At 37.7% G+C, this 18,722-nt stretch overlaps 1 protein-coding gene across 4 annotated transcripts in view; it reads right to left on the bottom strand.

Moving 5' to 3' along the window:
• Dgkb (diacylglycerol kinase, beta 90kDa) overlaps positions 1 to 18,722 on the bottom strand; it is a 543,021-nt gene that overhangs the window by 18,840 nt on the left and 505,459 nt on the right. For all 4 annotated transcript variants that reach the window (XM_013024005.1, XM_013024002.1, XM_013024003.1 and 1 more), the window contains 2 exons: positions 4,611 to 4,731; positions 2,972 to 3,032 (listed from right to left, as the gene is read on the bottom strand). In XM_013024005.1, coding sequence (XP_012879459.1) covers positions 2,972 to 3,032; positions 4,611 to 4,731 — 182 coding nt within the window. The remainder of the gene's footprint in view (positions 1 to 2,971; positions 3,033 to 4,610; positions 4,732 to 18,722) is intronic.

Raw genomic sequence — 18,722 nt, 5'->3', positions numbered from 1 at the left:
TTAGTAGAAAGCGTTTTTCAAAATGTTATACTACCCCAAGAAGTATTTAACAAATTCATAAATTCAAAATGAACTTAGTATTGGCAAAAATCAAAATATGTGTGAGGCACAGTTCTATGTATCTTCTGAGGCAGAATTCTATATATAACCAGAATCATAGTTCATGACCTTTGTAAACTTAGAGATACAAGCAACAAAATATATAAAACATGCAATATATTCAGAGCTTTGAGAAAGCTGCAGGAAACTGGGACTAAGCCAGCAAGTTGCTTGCATATGGAAAATGGTGGAACAATAGAGGGGCAATGCTCAGAGATTTTATGGTCAACAAGCAGTAGGGGCTGACACTCAAGGGGTGATTTAGGCTACTCCACACAAGAAGAGGTGAACATTGTTTGGATGAAAAACACAAGTAGATGAAAGAAAAGTAAGAGCAGAAGTTGGGAAAATAAGGTGGAAAACTTGACTCATCTTAAAGTAATGAGAAGATTTTACGTGGAAAGTTTCTGGGTGAAATAGTTTTTATAGTGGAAATATGCAAGATAGATTTAGCCAGAGTAGAATTGGAGTTAGGAAAGTAGTTGTGTGTGTGTGTGTGTGTGCGTGTATGCTTTTATTGGGGCTTGAACTCAGAGTCTTGGTGTTATCCTGTAGCTTTTCTGTTCAAAGTTGGCACTCTACCACTGGGGCCACAGCACCAGCTCTGCTTTTTTGCTGGTTAACTGGAGATAATGGACTTTCCTGCTCAGGCTGGCCTTGAGCCACAATGCTCAGGTCTCAGCCTCCTTAGTAGTTAGGATTATTGGTCGGAGCCATTGGTACCAGGCTTGAGGCAGCTTTTGTAGAAGTGAGAGAGAAACATAATGGATCAAGCCTAGGGTAGTTGCAATGGGAAAGCAAAAGACATGACAAAAGATTGCAGAAATGGGTGGTATCAGTAAGTAGATATTATTCATTGGATTTGGGGTTATAAAAAGTGGATAGCTTAGGAAACACTGGGTGTGAAATGAGTCAAACAATGCTACAGAGGGAAGAAGCAGATTTGGCATGTAAAAATAGGTTATTATTTGAAAGAGAGCAGGGAACAAGCCAGATGATAAATCTTCTATGGCTATATTGGATTCGAGATCCATGAAGCTTTGTGTAGTCATTTATTATTTAACAGAACTTTACTGAGCACCCATCAGCTGGAGGAAATAGGGGAAAGTGGGTGCTGGGATGCAGACACAAGTTAAATGTGACTTAGTCTAGGTCCTCTCTTGTCACTCTATTCTCTCTACTCCTTATCCCTGCAAGCTGCCCTCTTTCTCATTAGATGAACACATGGATAATAACCAGGATGTTCCATGTGCTCAGGAGAAAGAATTGGAAAGGAAAAAGTTAGAAAGGAAACATAGGCTCTAGAGTTCAGCCTCAACATAAGCTTTTCCAGAACCATTTTAATCTACATTTCTCTAGACATAACACTCTCCTAAAAATACCTATTAAAATGTTGTTGCATGGCTAAACTTATGTTTTTATTAACTCAGTAACTGTTGCAAAACTGTGAATAAAGAACGATTCAACTACTTTCTATTGATTGTACAATTGGATGAGTCTTACATTCTTCAGTTGCCTCCTTTTGCACTTAAAATCAAATTCAAATGCATTGTCAGAAATTTCTGTTTTATTTTAAAATAAATATCTATATTAAATTGTAAATATTTAACAGATAACTTGTATTTATTCTTTAAGTTTTTAATTTTAAACTATTTTTAAATCCTTATATAAAGGGATTTCAATTCAATGTCCCAGTTTATGAGTAAAATGCATCTCAATCAATGTTGTCCCTTTCATCATTTTCTCCCATCTCTCCCAATCTGCTTTTGATTTTTGTACATGATCTGTGCCCCATCCACCGTGTCTACATTATGTGTTACTCACTTCCCATAATGACAAGATTCACCTGCACCATCCTTTCTGTTCTGTGACACACTGAGCTTTTGACTGTCTCCTTAAAAAAAGCCTCTTAGGTCACTTATCTAAAGTAATATCCTTCATTCTCAATCTAGTTCCTCTTCATCCTGTCCCCTGATATTTGCTGTAATGCTCACAATTTTCAGTTACGTTTATCACATGTTTGCTTATTATTCATTTAGTCACCTGGTATCAAAATATAAGGTCTTACCACTCCTTTTCATGCTTCAATCCCCAATACCAAGAGTAATACATAGTTTGTTTTTGAAATGTGAAAAGATATCCATTGTATGAATGAAAAATTATATAGGGGATAATCTTTAAAATGAATAATATCTAATTATGGAGAAAATCAACAGGGGATTTTTATCCTGTGGAGGAGGTACCAAATATTATATTGACTGAGAAGACTTGATGAGCAAGTAATAAAATTACGGTGGCATATGCCTGAAAGACTTGTAAATAATTTTCATGTAAGGCCTTGTGGAATAAACAAGAGACTTACTAGTGTGCTTAGCCACAGAGTCTATAACTGACCTATGGCATTCAAAGTTTGGCTAACACACATATTCAAAAGTTAAATCACAATCAAGAACATAGAAGGTATATGGGTGCCAGTGGCTCTTGCCTATAATCCTAGCTACTCAAGAGGCTAAGATCTGAGGATCGTGGTTCAAAGCCAACTTAGATGGAAATGTTTGTGAAACTCTTATCTCCAAAAAACCACCAGAAAACTGGAGTGTTTCTGTGGCTCAAGTGCTAGCCTTGAGCTGAAGAGGTAAGGGACAGTGCCCAAGCCCCAGGACTGACCAAAAAATAAAAAAAAAAGAGAGAGAGAAAGAACATAGAATATCTAACATGTAAATGCAGTGGCTTTAACACACAAATAAGGGAAGGAATAAAAGTCTGGAAAAAGTCAAGGCAAAGGATTAGATAATACGGTCACTTAGTTGTAGGGTATTTGACATTTGGAAAGCAAAAGCTAAATGGCCTACTATCCAACGACTGCACTCACCGTGCATGGTGTCTGCATCCATGGCTCACCATCAATCTGCATGGGCAGGGACTTGCTCGTCCTAGGGGAAAACAGTTCACGTTAGCTCTAATACTAAACTATGTAATCTACCAGACTTACATACAAAAAGAGGACATCAGGCAAAACAAATGTGTGGTTTTGCTAAGCTCACTGTTAATGAATATCCTGAAAGGTAACTTGGTCACAAGAAATGCTAACAAAAATTCAGAAAACCAAAAAAAAATGTCAGGCTTTATATTCAAGGCTTTATAGACTAGAATTCCTACAGCCGAAGGATACCCTTGTATGCTTGTTGTGTTACAAATTTGGAGACAAGAGCTGGGCACCCATGGCTCAAGCCTGTAATCCTAGCTACTGAGGGGGCTGAGATCTGAGCATCCCAGTTTGAAGCCAGCCTTGGCAGGAAAGTCCATGAAATTTTTTTTTTTTTGGTTGTTGTTCAAGGCTAGTGCTCTACCACTTGAGTCACAGCGCCACTTTCGATTTTCTGAGTGGTTTATTGGAGATAAGAGTCTCATGGACTTTCTTGTCTGGGCTGGCTTTGAACAGCAATACTCAGATCTCAGTTTCCTGGGTAGCAGGGATTATAGGCATGAGCCACCGGCACCCAGCTTCCATGAAATTCTACCACCGAAAAGTAGGAAGTGGGGCTGGGAAGGTGGCTCAGTGGTAGAGTGCTTGCCTTGCATGCCTGAGGCCCTGGGTTCGATTCCTCAGCACCACATAAGCAAAAAGAAAAAAGCCGGAAGTGGCGCTGTGGCTCAAGTGGTAGAGCGCTAACCTTGAGCTGAAGAGCTGAGGGACAGCGCCCAGGCCCAGAATCCAGGCCCCACGACTGGACCCAAAAATAAATAAAAAAAAAAAAGAAAAGAAAAGTAGGAAGTGAAGGTAAGGCTTAAGTGGTAGAACACTAGCCTTGAGCAAAAAAGGCTAAGGAACAGAACCCTGGCCAGAGGTAAAACCTTAGTATTGATACACAAACTCACAAAACAAATCTGAATTAAAGAAGCCAATGTTTCAGATTTCCAGGACCCAGTACTTTACAATAAGTAACATCTATTATGTGTGCCCTACAGTATGCAGTTTTACCTCAGATTCAGCATGGACTTTTAAATTTCTTCCTTAAAGATAAACTATTGGGTGGGGGGGGGAGGGAAATATATGGAAAGTTTCAAATATAATGTTCAAAAAGATTTACCAAACAATAATTCAAACAATTCACCAAAACATTATGCTGTACTTTAGTTCATGTGAGAAATTAAATTCATTGCATCAATAAATTTTTACTTTAGAGAATTTGCCCATATACTTTGGCGCTTCAGGAGACAAAATGACTGAATAAAGATAGAAGGGATTAAAATGCATGGTAGTTTTGGTGTATCACCATAGCTGTGGTAGTCAACAAGAGAGAATCATACTCCACACAGCCTGATGGAGAAATGGCTAACCAATACTTGGCATTGCCATGTCCATGGTTTTGGAATATATATTGATTATTGGTTATGTGAAGCAAAAATAGGATAAGTGTCCCTACCAGAGTTCTACAGTGTTTAAAGTAGTTTGTAGGTGAGTCAGAGTATTGCTCCTCACTCCTTGTCAAAAACAGAGAAAGAATTACCTGATGACTACAGAAGAACACTGAGCCAGCCTCCGGCCAGCACTTTTCAGTCCTGTGTAGATTTGACCCATCTCCATGGCTCCTTCCAAACCAACCACTTCCAGAAGCTGGTCACTCAAGTCTGAAAGAAAACAGATGCGGGGTCAGTTACAGTGAGGTGCTTATGCCCTCATGTGATTGCCATCTGATATTACAGAAATAATGAAAACCTCATCATAAGCAAAGCCTCTGTCTCTTTGTTTTTCCTCCCCCAAGTTTTAGGGTTTAAACTCAGTGTCTCATGCTCGCTCAGCTTGCTCACAACTGGTGATCTACCACTTCATCTGTGTCACCAGCCTGGCTTTTTGCTGATTAATTGGAGATTAGTCAGTCAATTAATTAGTTGGAGATTAAAGTCTGAGTCTCACAGATAATTTTATGGTCTGACTTTGAATCTGGTTCCAAATCTCAGCTTTTTGAATAGCTAGGTTTACAGAAATGAGCCACCAATACCTGGCTTAGAAAACTTCTGTCTTGAAAGCTGAAAGTAATGTAAAGATGGCATACCCCTGTAGCTTCCATTTTAACTAAACCTATGCTACTCTGGAAAATGATTTGCTGTCAGCTTATTCTAAAACAAGTGGGAAGAACAAATTCTGAGCCAATAATGCCAAAAAACATATCAATAGCTTTTTAACATCAACACACTTAAATGTTATTCCACATGTATATATGGAACATTTATACATCCCACATCAGACATTTGGCAGCAAATATACATCTCATCACTATAGATAACCGTCTGAGGAGACACTGTCAAACAGGATTTTGTGAAATTACCCGAGAATGAGAAAGCTTGGAGATCACAGAGTTGATGCTTCTTATTCTATATGTTAGATAAACAATCAAGTGGCTTATCCATAATCAGAGAAAACTTTGTATAGAAGTTTAAAAGACAATAATTGTTTCTTGAAATGCTTTCCTGATATTAATTAATAATTTTCTTGCTGGGCGCTGGTGGCTGGTGCCTGTAATCTTACTACTCAGGAGGCTGAAATCTGAGGCCCTCGGTTAGAAGCCAGTCCAGGCAGGAGAGTTCATGAGACTCTTACCTTCAATTAATCACATAAAGCCAGAAATGGAGATGTGGCTCAAGTGGTAGAGTGCCAGCCTTGAGCACAAATGCCCAGAGTTCAAGCTCCAGGACTGACAAAAAAAAAAGAAGGAAAGAAAAGAAATATATTTCTAACATAGTAACATTTAGGAATGAGTTAGAAAATTAACACCATACAATTAGTAGTAGTAATAAAAGATTCTAGAAAGGGGCCAGTGAAATGGGCATCATTTGTTAAGAGTTTATTAAGTACTTGTCACAGGGTTAATTATTTCCTACTTATCAGTTCCTCTCACCCCAAGATCAAACTGAGAAAGACAGGATTATCCCTAATAGCAAATTAGTGACTTCTTTTTTATGTCCACATACCAAACAAGTGATAGCTTCAGAATTTGAACCTGACCATCGTCAAACATAATGCTGTTAGCCTTCCATTACCCAGTGGGATTTTAAAAAGATATACTAAAATTTAAAGAGATGTTTTTACATAGAGATAGAAGTTGGATTGTGCGAGTTTCAAGATCCCTTTCCAACCTAAAGATTTTTTACTCAGTCAGCAGAGGTTGAACTGGCATTAGTACTAACAATCCCAGAGAACCTTGTCTCAAGACACAGTGAAGACCTGCTTGCTCACAAACGTGATTCAGAATCCTGACATCATGATTTGAAGGCTGAAATCTGAGTGATCACATAGAATACCTTTGTCTTTTATATATCTATATACTCCCAGTGTTCTTTCAAATGTAAATAAGATCTTGTTGATTTTTTTAATGTTTTTAGTGATACTGAGATTTGAACTCCATTCATGATTGAACCATATAGTTCAATGGTAGAAGCACATTCTAAAACCTCAAAACTCATAGATCATAACCACTGGAAATATTTACTATAAACACAAAACCAGAATGCATATGGAATGTCTGAACAGGCCTTCAGAGACTTAAGTGAATGATAGAAAACATGATTGAAAAAAATTTTTTTAGCTATAGCAGCAACATGAGGTTGATCCAACTAAACATCTTTCAGTTACAAGATCAAATGTCACCAAGTGGTAGCTTAGAGCATACACCTTGGTACACTAGCCCTTATTAAGACTTATTTTACATGAAGCTTATTCTGTGTTTCTACTTTAAATTTATGTTGCCAAGAACAGATGGACATGGAATAGAAACATATTCTTTCAGCTGTAGCCGGCACTAAAATGTGCTTGGCTCTGCAGCCTGGGTGTTAATATACTCATTTCTTAGGTATATGTCAACCAGAAAACGACATTGTGACAAGTACTAAATCCCCAGATGTGTGCCTGGTAATATTTATAAAACAACATCCACACCAGCACAACTACAGAATTGAAGTACACATATGCTGTTGTGGGGTTTGTACTGCCAGATTTCTAAATAGGTGAGATTTCAATGTAGTTTTTGTAATGGTCTGAGGCTGGTTGCTGGGATCTGTTTTGTAAGAAATGAAACACTTTCTCTGAACAGAGTTAATCTGTGAGCCCTAACTTCTCCATGATTCACAGGAATTTGTCTACACCCACACCATATTGCTACTGTCTACCACCCTCCTTCTGACTCTTTTTTCTTTCTTTCTTTTAATTGATCTTTGTTTTTCTCCCTTTAAAAATAACCTAAAAAATCAAGTCAATTATTAATAATCAAAAAAGAGTTTAGAAGACTTAGACCTTCAAACTTTTGTTTTCTTGCTGAGACAAATAAAAGTTTTGGAATGATGGAAAGTTTACAAATACTGAAAAAGATAAATACCAGTCCAGTGTATAGAAGGAAATAAAAGCAAAACAAAAACCAAAGCTCTAAATTTGTGCTGTGCAAATTTGTTCCTGTAGCATATAAACAACCAATGCCTCCTTTGTCCTATTTTTTTGCAACCTTGATTGATTTCAGACAAAGAATTTCTATTTGTATCACTATCTATGTTTCTACCTATCTTGTGTGTGTGTGTGTGTGTGTGTTCATACAGGAGCCTGAACTCATTATTGGGGCATTGTCCCTTAGGTTTTTTACTCAAGGCTGGTATTCTATCACTTGAGCCATACCTTCACTTACACATTTTTGGTGGTTAATGGGATGTAAGGGGTCTCACAGACATTTTTGTTCAGGCTGGCTTCAAATCATGACCCTTAGATATCAACTTCCCAGGTAAGCTAAACACGAACCATTGTACCTGGCTTATCTATATATTTCTGAACACTTGTTTTTGAATATAGTATTCTCTGAAAATATCAAAGACTTCTTTATTTCACATTTTAGCTACATTTTTGCTTAAGTGCATCTTTCCTAGCAATATCTTAACCAAATATATGTATACACTTTATCAATTTGTGACATGCCTGTTGGTAATATACTTAAGAACAGGCGTAACGAGTAGGCATCAGTGGTTTCAGTCTATAATCCTTGCTACTAGAAGGCTGAGACTTGGAGGATGGAGGTTCATAGTGAGCCTGGGCACAAAAGTCTGTGAAACTCTACCTTCAATTAACCTATAAAATGCAAGAGTCAAAGTGTAGCCTTAGTGGTTGTAAGTGAGCAAATGGAACAAGAGTATGAGGCCTGAGTTCAATTCCTGGTATTGGTGCATGTACACACACACACACACACACTAAGAATAGCAAACTATAGCTCTATGGACCAAATACACACTGCTGTGTATTTTGTGTAGCTTATGAACTGAGAAGGCTTTTTTATTTTTATTTTTGTCAGTCATGGGACTTGAACTCTAGGCCTGGGTGCTGTCTCTGAGCTTTTCAGCTCAAAGAGAGCACTCTACTACTTGTGCCACAGTACCACTTCCGGTTTTCTGATGGTTAATTGGAGATAAAAATCTCATGGACTTTGCTGCCCGGGATGGCTTTGAACTGAGATCTTCAGATCTCAGCCTCATGAGTAGCTAGGATTATAGGTGTGAGCCACCAGCACCAGGCTGGGAAGGCTTTTTATAAACTTAAAGAGTAAAAAAAATATAAGCATTATGACATAAAAATTACCTGAAATTCAAATTAAGTCTAAACTGATACACAGAAACATTCATTTATAAAAGTTTAGTCTATGTGTGCTTTGGCATTATGGTGGCAGAATGGAGGACTTGTGATCTCAATCATATGTATCTCAAACTCCACTATCTTGTTTTAGAAACAACAAACAAGCAAACAAAAAACTAGGCTTTATTGGCTCTTGCCTGTAATCCAAGCTACTCAGGAACTTGAAATCCTCAGTTCATGGTTTCAGGCCAGCCCAGGCAGACAAACCCAGGAGACTCTTATCTCTAATTAATCAATAAAAAGTTGAAAGTGGAAGTATGGCTCAAATGGTAGAGTGCTAGCCAATGGAAAAATAGCTGAATGGGAGCATGATTCTTGGAGTTTAAGTTGTACGCATGCGTGAGAATGCGCGCGCGCGCGCGCGCGCGCGCGCACACACACACACACACACAGACTTTATTTTAATTCTGCTGTGGTAAGTATTCAATGGCATCACAATGTCCAAGTTCTCATTTCACAATGCTTGTGTCCATGTGATAGAGCAGTTGTTTTTCAGCCATCACACAGTCAAGACCTCTCACCATCCATTCGTTAAAACGGTGAAGTTTCCAAATGACTTCATTTCCAAATGATTAAGAATGGTTTAAATTCTGGGCTGGGAAGATGGCTCAGTGGTAGAGCGTTTGCCTTGCAAACATGAGGCCCTGGGTTCGATTCCTCAGCACCACATAAGCAAAAAGAAAAAAAAAAGCCGGAAGTGGCGCTGTGGCTCAAGTGGTAGAACGCTAGCCTTGAGCTGAAGAGCTGAGGGACAGCGCCCAGGTCCAGAGTTCAGGCCCACAACCCAACCCCCGCCCCCTAAAAAAAAGAATGGTTTAAATTCAGTCTTTGATCATTGTTACATTCACATTGAATTTCTTAAGCATGAGGAAGCACAGTAGAGATAAGGAAGTGAGTTTCAGTGAGACCTGAGGTCTGGATGTGAGACACCTCTATCTTCCAGAGTCATCTGTGATGCATTGAGAAGTCCTGTCCACATGATATAATGGTGTGCATGCGTGTGTGTGTGTGTGTGTGTGTGTATTCTAAGGCACACCTCATTTAGGTCAATTGAAGGAGAAAAGAACAGGCACCAAAAGGCCTAACATCCTTTCAAAAGCCTCCATGGGGGTAATAGAGAGAAGAGAAAATTTCAAGCTAGGTATTTTTGTGTTTAAATAAAAATCTGCCAGGAGATGCTTCCAAAGGGGAGAAAAATTGCGTCGTCAATGTTGGGTCATATAAGAATAGGAGTTTTTATGATAGTGCCAATAAATCTAAATAGGAGGAAACAGAGCTTCATTATTACTAATGTGATTGAAACTAAGTGTTACCCTCAAATATAAATTCAGTCAAAGTAGAAGCAATACCTAGGATTGATATTGATACCTAGGATTGACTTTTTTGATTTTGCATTGGATTCAACAAAAAATAGCACTTTTCACTATTTTTCCATCTTAAAATATCTTCATTAATTGCTACATTATAATGATTAAAATTTTATTTTATTTAAATTTACAAATTTTTATTTTATGTAGTATTTAACATGTTATATATGTTTATTATTATTTACTTATTTATCTTTTTGTTGGTTATGGGGCCTGAACTCTGGGCCTAGGAATTGTCCCTCAGCTCTTCAGCTTAAGTCTAACACTCTACCACTTGAGCCACAGTGCCACTTCCGCTTTTTCTGTTTATGTGGTACTGAGGAATTGAACCCAGGGTTTCATGCATATAAGGCAATCACTCTACCACTGAGCCACCTTCCCCTCCCTGCTTATTGTTATTTTGAAATTTTAATAGTTACTGGTTCTTTTTTTTCTTTTTTTTGGGGGGGAGTCTGGTCATGGGGCCTGAACTCTGGGCCTGGGCTCTGTCCCTCATCTCTTCAGCTCAAGGCTAGTGCTCTACCACTTGAGCCACAGCACCACTTCCGGCTTTTTTCTTTTTGCTTTATGTGGTACTGAGGAATTGAACTCAGGGCCTCATGCATGCAAGGCAAGTGCTCTACCACTGAACCACCTTCCCAGCCCCAATACTTACTGGTTCTTAAATATATTTTTAAATTTTATTAATGTGGAAATACATATATCAGTATCTATATATCTGTATCTATATCTGTATCAGTAGTACCTATTGATTTTATTAGAATGGCTAAAGGAACATTTAACTAAGATGGTGAGGAGCCCTTCTTTAGAGTATAATTTGCAGTTGATTTTTTAAATTTGTTGTTGTTCTTATTTTGCAGGGCTGGGATTGCAAACAAAGGCCTGATGTTAGGAAAGTGCTCTGCCATGAACCACTCTACTAACCCTGCCTTTGATTTTGCAAATCTTTTTGGTGCCACATTATTTTGTTACACAGAGAATCAGGGTTAGGAATGTAGGATTGGAAAGTCAGGGGCACAGACAAATGAGAAAACCTAGGAGCAGCCCAGCTAATAAGTGGGTAATATTTATTCATAGCTTAGTCTCTTCATTTTGACAGTTTTGCCCTGATAACATGTCTTATTATGTAATTGTTTCAGACTGCCATATGTGAGGGAACAGAAGAAAATGCGTTGCAAACACAGACTGAGTGTGGGTTGTAGCATTTCATGGAAGAGTGTGTCCCCAGGCAGGGAGGGAGAGCTGGAGAGGAGCAGGACAAATCCTTTCTGTATAGTGTCCAGCAATTTGCTGTCCCTCCATAGGAGAATATGTGGAGGACTATCTTCCACTCAACAGAGCATTCTGTAAACATGTAAGTTTGTAACTGCATCCTCATTTATTAAAATCTTCTTGGCCATGATAATAACAGGCTAGCTAGGGAATTGTACCTTGCTAGGGAATAAGTTGACATATGTCTTCTGATCCAGAATAAACGTTGTGTGTGCTGTTGGAGATTAAACTAGAGCCTGGTGCATGGTGGCAAGTGCTGTAATCTTTGAGTGATGTCCCCAAACCTTTTTGTTTTAATATTTTTTTTTAGTTTTGCCTGGGCTGGTCTTGAACTTAAGATCCTTCTACCTCTACCTCCATGACCCATCATGGCCATCTCACTGAATATACAAACATAAAATCAAGCTTTGTAACTCCTTAAGGAACATGCCATGCAAAAGAAAAGGAATAAAAAGGATTAATACATATTTTTCATACTTACTAAGGGTTTTAAAGGTACTTTCTTGTTTAAGACAACTTCAGTCATCTCAGGCTGACATTATTCTCATTGAATTAATGAGGAACTTATAATTGAAAATGCTTTCATATATAATTGAAATTCAACTAGATATGATTGACACCAAATTCCATGTTATTGTACATACTGACAATAAAAACTATAATTATCTACCTATCTCTATTTATAAGTATCCACCTTCAATTAATGCTGCTAAAAATACTGTCACTAATTGTTTCAGATGTGAAAAGAAAATTTACAATACTATTCCTATTTATAATGACAACTCCAGGTCATATATAAATCATCCTCTGATGAAATGCCATAAGAAGGCTCAAAGAATAGAAATACTATTTGGAAAGACTTCTACACCAAATGGCTAAAATGTTATATAAATATAAAAGGGCTAACTAATGTTATTTGGAAAATCAACTTGCATGGAATATCCTATTTCATATTGAAATCTGAAAAAATGAATGGTTAAGTTTTGTGTGTGTGTGTGTGTGTGTGTGTGTGTGTGTGTTGCGTAATCCCATGTCTGATTTTCAAAAAGAATTTTAAAAGAAAGGATTTGATCATATCTTTGAAAGCCATCTGGTTTTTTTGAAAATAGTCAGCCAGAGCTGGCTATAACTTTTTTTTTTTGTTTTCATTCTAAAATCCTGAACTTCCCTAAATGTATCCAAAATGAAGACCAGAAATCACAATACAGCATACTGCCAACAACCTCTCCTTTGCGATGAGAACAGATCGGAACCTGAAAATCACTTTATTATAAGTGTGGTTGAAAAGCTGACCCTCACCACGGATCATAAAACCAAAAGGCATCATTCACAAGGCCCATAGAGAACTAGCGGAAAGATTTCTCACACACCCCTGCCCCCTCTTCAATGCTGAGTCGGGCAGAGCATATTTGAAAGACATAAACCTAAGAGAAGAAATTCTGGGCAGAAGCAAATGGCAAATTTGAACACTGCTGCTTCTAGGTCCTTGAGTCAACTTACTGTCTCCAGGCTTTGTGGAGGCACTGAAGGCCCTCACTTGTTTTCTGTGTGAATGAGCCGTTAGTGTGTGTGGGAATGTTTTCCCTGCACATTGCCTCCCCTGCCCTCTTCTATAAACCCAGCTACTTCTCATGTCTCCTCCTATTAGTGCCATCACTGAACAAAAAAAGTGCTCATGAATGAGAGCTGATGTCAGCAAACTGTGAATAGCTCCTGGGAGGGAGGGGATCTGAACCCTAATACTGATGCCAGTGGTGGTTGAAGTGATCAAGGAGAGCATAACCCTTCCCCTCCTTAGAATCAAGTAGTTCCAGCAAGTCCAACTTAAAAATCTAACTATAAAGGGATAGTGCCAATAATCCTTTTACTCCATTTCCAGAATCACAGAAAAAAATTGTTGAAATGTAGAATAAAATGAGCTATTTTTTTTGTATTTTTGCCATTCCTTTAGTTTAGTTCCAATGGGATATGAAAAAATGAAAACACCATATTCTTGAATTCATGAACTGAATACTAAAAATTAAAAATGATGAGGAATGGTGTCTTATGCTAGATATTTCCCTGTATGGCAGAGCTGTGTTGATATTCAATCTATTTTACTGGTATAGAAATATTACACACCAAGTATGAAATTGAAAGACTCTATGATACTTCAGGTTAGTATACAAAGAAACATTGTTGGTGAGAAGTAAATCTTACTCTCCTAGCAGTTTTTCTTCAGAGAAAAGTGCTCATGAAGAAGTAGAATGAAATTCCCACAGTCTTCATTTGGAACTCTTGGTATTGGCAAAATAAAGGGTCATGGGACTAAAGTCTGGGGTCTTGCCAAAGCAGCCTTGAAAACCTGTGCAATCAAGGCTTTGCCCAATGGATTTGTAGTAGTTTCAGTTGTGAAAGTTTGTGTGCAAGCAGAGTGTTGTTATTGTAGGAGTGAGATGGGAGCTGGTATAGGCTCAAACACCAAGTTCACTTCATATGATCGATCTTTCAAAATTTAAAGGCCAGCATTAATGCCTCTAGGTAAGAATTATTGTGGTCAGAGGTAACAATGCTCGATAGGAAATGTATTCATTATCTTACTCATGTAACTGTAACCACTTTGTATACTATTTTTACAGTAACAAAACATAAAAAAGAATTATAGTGATCAGGTAAGACTCTACTGAATTTGTTATTTATTGTTTTTCATTTGTTTGAAAGCTTTTAACAGATTGTAGACAGATGGATCCTCTGATCTGATAGGCTGCTTGTTAGCAAGGTAATATAGCTTAGAAGATACCCAAATTCTTCTCTTTTGTAGATAGTCTTTTCCCTTTTTCCCTTCTTTCTGGTGCAGTCAGGTAAGTTAATTTCATGGTCTGTGCCTACAGTCAAAGAATTGTACTCATGTTCTGGATTACTATCAATGTTGACATAAATAGTTTTATTTAAATGGAATGTGAGAATTTATTCCACTTGTAAATTGTTTTAAAAACCCCCACAGAATCCTTGGTTATGTCAATTAGAAAGTTAGCAGAAAATCTGTTCCCCATCTGAAATCACTGAGAAGAAGGAACTAGTACCCTATTGCTGTACAGACTTTCAGTACCCCTCACCTTATGTATATCAATCACATTCTGTAAGTTTCCAAAGGGATAGACTTTTAAAAATAATCTAGAATAAGCTTCTGTACATAGACATGTTGAGAGGATCAGTGAAGCCCAAAAAAGTCTCTGGGAGAAAGTTTACCTTTACATTTTACAAGGCATGTTGCTCTATCCTTGCAAAAACAATTGCACTGAAATATGAACCCAGCTTCTAGAAAATAAACCAATATCCATGGCTATTAATATTGTTAAAAGCAAAACCACAGTACTAAAAGTCTCTTCACTCTGAGCAACACAGAGAAACATAAGATAAATTCAAATGCAAGCATTCACATTTCTAAAACTTTATCTTTCTTTTCCAGGAGTTGCTTTTGGGCTGCATTGTGGGAAACACAAATCTTTTTGTCTATTAGGAATGTTGCCTAGTGCATCTAATTCTTCTACCTCCTCATATAAAAGATCTATCCCTTAAAAAATATTTTAAAAATACTATAGCATGGATATCCTTGGTGCAAAATAAAATCATTCTATTTAGTCATATTCATTGAAAAGTTACTTGTTTAAAAGGGCTTTGCTGTATTGGTCTTGTAGCCTTCATACAACAGAACAAAAGCACTTCTATGAGAGAAGACTAAACTTGGACAAACCATTAAAAAAAAGAAGCAAAGTTCCTCTCTGTTTTTATCAAATTTGGTTGCTGCAGCTGTTCCCAGTTTCTGTATTTTAAAAATAGCCTTATTCAGTGCCTTGTTGGCTAAAGGCCAGAGTGCCATTAGAACATGCTGTACGGAAAACCTCTATTCAGTTACAGATACAGAAATATATTTAAGATCAGCGGGGGTCATCTGCAGCAAACACTTGTAAAGGAAAATAGAATTTTAATGTGTTTGGACAGATCACCACTTTTATTAGCTAGTTTAAAGCCCTTGTGCAGAACCTTCCTATTATTCTCTTTTAACTCTGAGATAAAAATGGAGAACGAGTATCGATTTCATTGGGAAAATGTTATTAGAATGGTCTGTTTTTCAAACAGGAATTGTATAGCTAAGACACACACTAGAAAGAATACTTTCTAGTGATTTCTTTTTGACCTACTCTTAGGTATCCATCCCATAAAAGGTTACTGAGAAAATATTATAGGTCATAATTGATCTCTCATAATGCCACCAAGTCTCAATAGACCAATCCAACTCCCCAAAATGAGACTGGACTCATATTGAACTGATAAATTCATCTCTTTGGGCTCAAAGTACATTCAGTTCAGGTCAAAGAATTTAATTATTCAGGAGAGTTTCAGAGCTGATCTCCAAATCTATTCTCTCCATTTTCTTCTAATAAAGGAATAAAACTAACATTTAGGACTAAACAGATTAATACAAGAGTGTCAATTTGAGTTGTAAGTGAAAAGAATCAGCTCTTCATGAGTCATCAATAAAATGAAGGAGTTTTCTGATTCCAGGAAATGACAGTGGCAAGAAAGTATTAGAAAGCAGATCACAGGAGAACTGAGGCAAGAAGAAAATTTTCATTAGGGAAATGTACACCAGCTGTCAAGGTGTGAAGTGCTCAGAAAATTACCTTTCTCAAAAGCTAACATGTTAGACTACCACAATTCTGTAGGGGTTGGTTAAAGGCACCAGCCTCTTGGTTTAAAGATGAAAAGACTTTATATTCATATGAACAGTTGAAGTCAAAATGTCAACATTTCTATCACTCTCCTGCCCCCCTCCAATTTGAAGCAAGATCCACAAGACACCTAACACACACACACACACACACACACACACACACACACACACACACACACACACAGAGTGGCATTTATTATAGAAGAAGTAACCTTAGTTTAGGGCAATCTTTTAAAATAGGCATAAGCCTATCTGACCTTCAACCAGCTGTAATACTGGTTACAAAATGAAAGCGTTAACACTTCCCTATTCAGATATGAATGGCTAACATGATGGTACTCACTGATAATAAGGGTGATATAATATTTTACAATTAGTAAGTGCAGCTGGTTAGTCAGAGTGGATATTAGCTATTAAAGAAAAGGGATTTTATTGTTGTATTGTGAAGTCTGGAAGATCATAGCAAGGGACAGGGTAAACTTCTAAGAGCACAGTATATTTGGTCCAAATACTGAGTAACAGATACAAGTGGAAAGGTACTAAGCTGAAATACATCCCTGAAGTTCAGATTTGAAGTCCCAACTTTTACTTTAGCTACAAGGGTAATCTCAGGCAAGTCATTTCATATTTCTGGGACCAACTTATCTTATCTCCAAAAGAGGAATGGGACTAACTTTACCTTGTGATTAAATCTCTTGTTTCAATCAATCCCACAGTAATTTTCTTGCTTATTCTCTTTCTTTATTCCCTAGACTAAATATACTCTATGCATAAGTGATGCAATTATGAATTCTGTGAATGCTACACTTTTGATGGATCAACATTTCCTTGAGAGTAGTTTGGGAAAGTATTGGAGGTAAACTAATTAAGGGTGGTGTGACTCACATGCAAGACATGTGACTACAAATATTGAAGTGGCAAAGGGATGCAGAATGAATAGAACAAAAGAACAAAACATTAAAAATGGCATGCTCTCTTAAGTCACACCTCTAGCCCTTAATGAGGACTAGGAGGAGAACACAGTTATACTATCCAATGTGTATCCTATGAAATAAAGAAAAATGAGGGGAGGGATTGGTTTGAGGAGGATGGGGGAGAATGCAAAGTGGATGGCATGGATCAAGATGCATTGTAAACTGACTTGTGAAATGGTAGCTACTTTGTACAATTACTTACAGCTAATAAAATACAATTTCAAATAAATGAGATGGTCTAAGAAGTCATTTGGGTTAGATAAATATGAAATGCTATTAAGCTGGATGCCCCACAAAGGATCAAACAATGAATATCCTCCTTATGAAAGCAAAGGGGATACATTAAGTAGGCTAGTCCTCTGCAGGAGGTACAGAATGGGATTAGGCTAACTGTGAACCTGGGATCTCCCTAGTTGACACAACCTACACGGTTAGGTGCAGACTTGTGTCCTCATGGCTGGCTTATTAGTTGAGATGGCATCTCTCTAACTTTTCGCTCTAGCTAGCTGTGAGCTACTATCCTCCTGGACATCTTTATGTCTGAAGTAGCTGAGATAAAAGGCGTGGGTAGCTGTGCCCAGGGTCTGTTACATATATACCAAGATGTGAGTGAAATAAGAAGTATAATTCCTATAAAAACAGAGTATTAATCACCCATAAGATAAAAGTTAATGTAGAGCTGCCAAAGATGGAGGATATTTAACTCTATAAGAGGTGGTTTGTAGTGAGTAGAGTAGGGATGACCGGCATTTAGGGAAAGACAAGAGGTAGGAATAACGAGTTGTCAATACTCAGAAAAGCTTTACCAAACTTGTCTGGAGGCTTGGACTGTCCCTGTAGTTTCCAAACATTGCTGTGTGGCAGTTAATATTTTTAAGTTAAATATGGAAATCATTAGATTACATATCAAAACCATATTTAAGGAAGTCTTGGAAGATTCTATCTTAGTCCATTTGATCAAGGACAACAAAAATGCCATCAACTGGGCAATTTTGAAGAACACAGATTTATTTCCCACAGCTCTGGAGGTTGATAAGTGATAGGGGTCTGCTTTCTAAACAAGTGTCTTTTTTACTGTAATCCCACAGGGTGGAGTGGGTTAGAGAGATGTCTGGAATCTTTTATAGGGGATGGACCTCATGTCTGATGGCTCTGTCCTCATGATCCAGGGCTCCACTTTCAATACCATCACCCTGTGGGTATGGTACCAACATATGAACTTGGAGGTGGGCACAGAATAGACTGCAAAGAAATGAAGAAACAGGGTGGTCAATCAGAGATTGGCCTGATGAGAAATGACAAGGAGATAAAGCCAGGCTGGGAACAGAGCTGACAGTGTCATGTGTGCCAAGATTCAAGTTTGTGAGGCACCAAAGAGGGAAAAGCTGGGTGGAAAGTAAGTGGAAAAGGCAAAAACAGGGCACGTGTGGATGTGCTTATATAATAGACTGTGCAGTCTAATCTTCGATAAGGGAGCTAAAACAATAGAATGGAAGAAAGACAACCTCTTTAGTAAATGGTGCTGGCAAAATTGGTTAACTACATGTAGAAAACTTAAGCTAGATCCTTATATATCACCCTGCACCAGAATCAACTCCAAATGGATCAAAGACCTGGAACTCAAAGCAGAC

This window comes from Dipodomys ordii, unplaced genomic scaffold (assembly GCF_000151885.1).
Source record: "Dipodomys ordii isolate 6190 unplaced genomic scaffold, Dord_2.0 Scaffold72, whole genome shotgun sequence".
NCBI classification, from domain to species: Eukaryota; Metazoa; Chordata; class Mammalia; order Rodentia; family Heteromyidae; genus Dipodomys; species Dipodomys ordii.
Note: the sequence above shows the minus strand (reverse complement) of the source record. Positions and strands in the feature narration are given on the sequence as shown.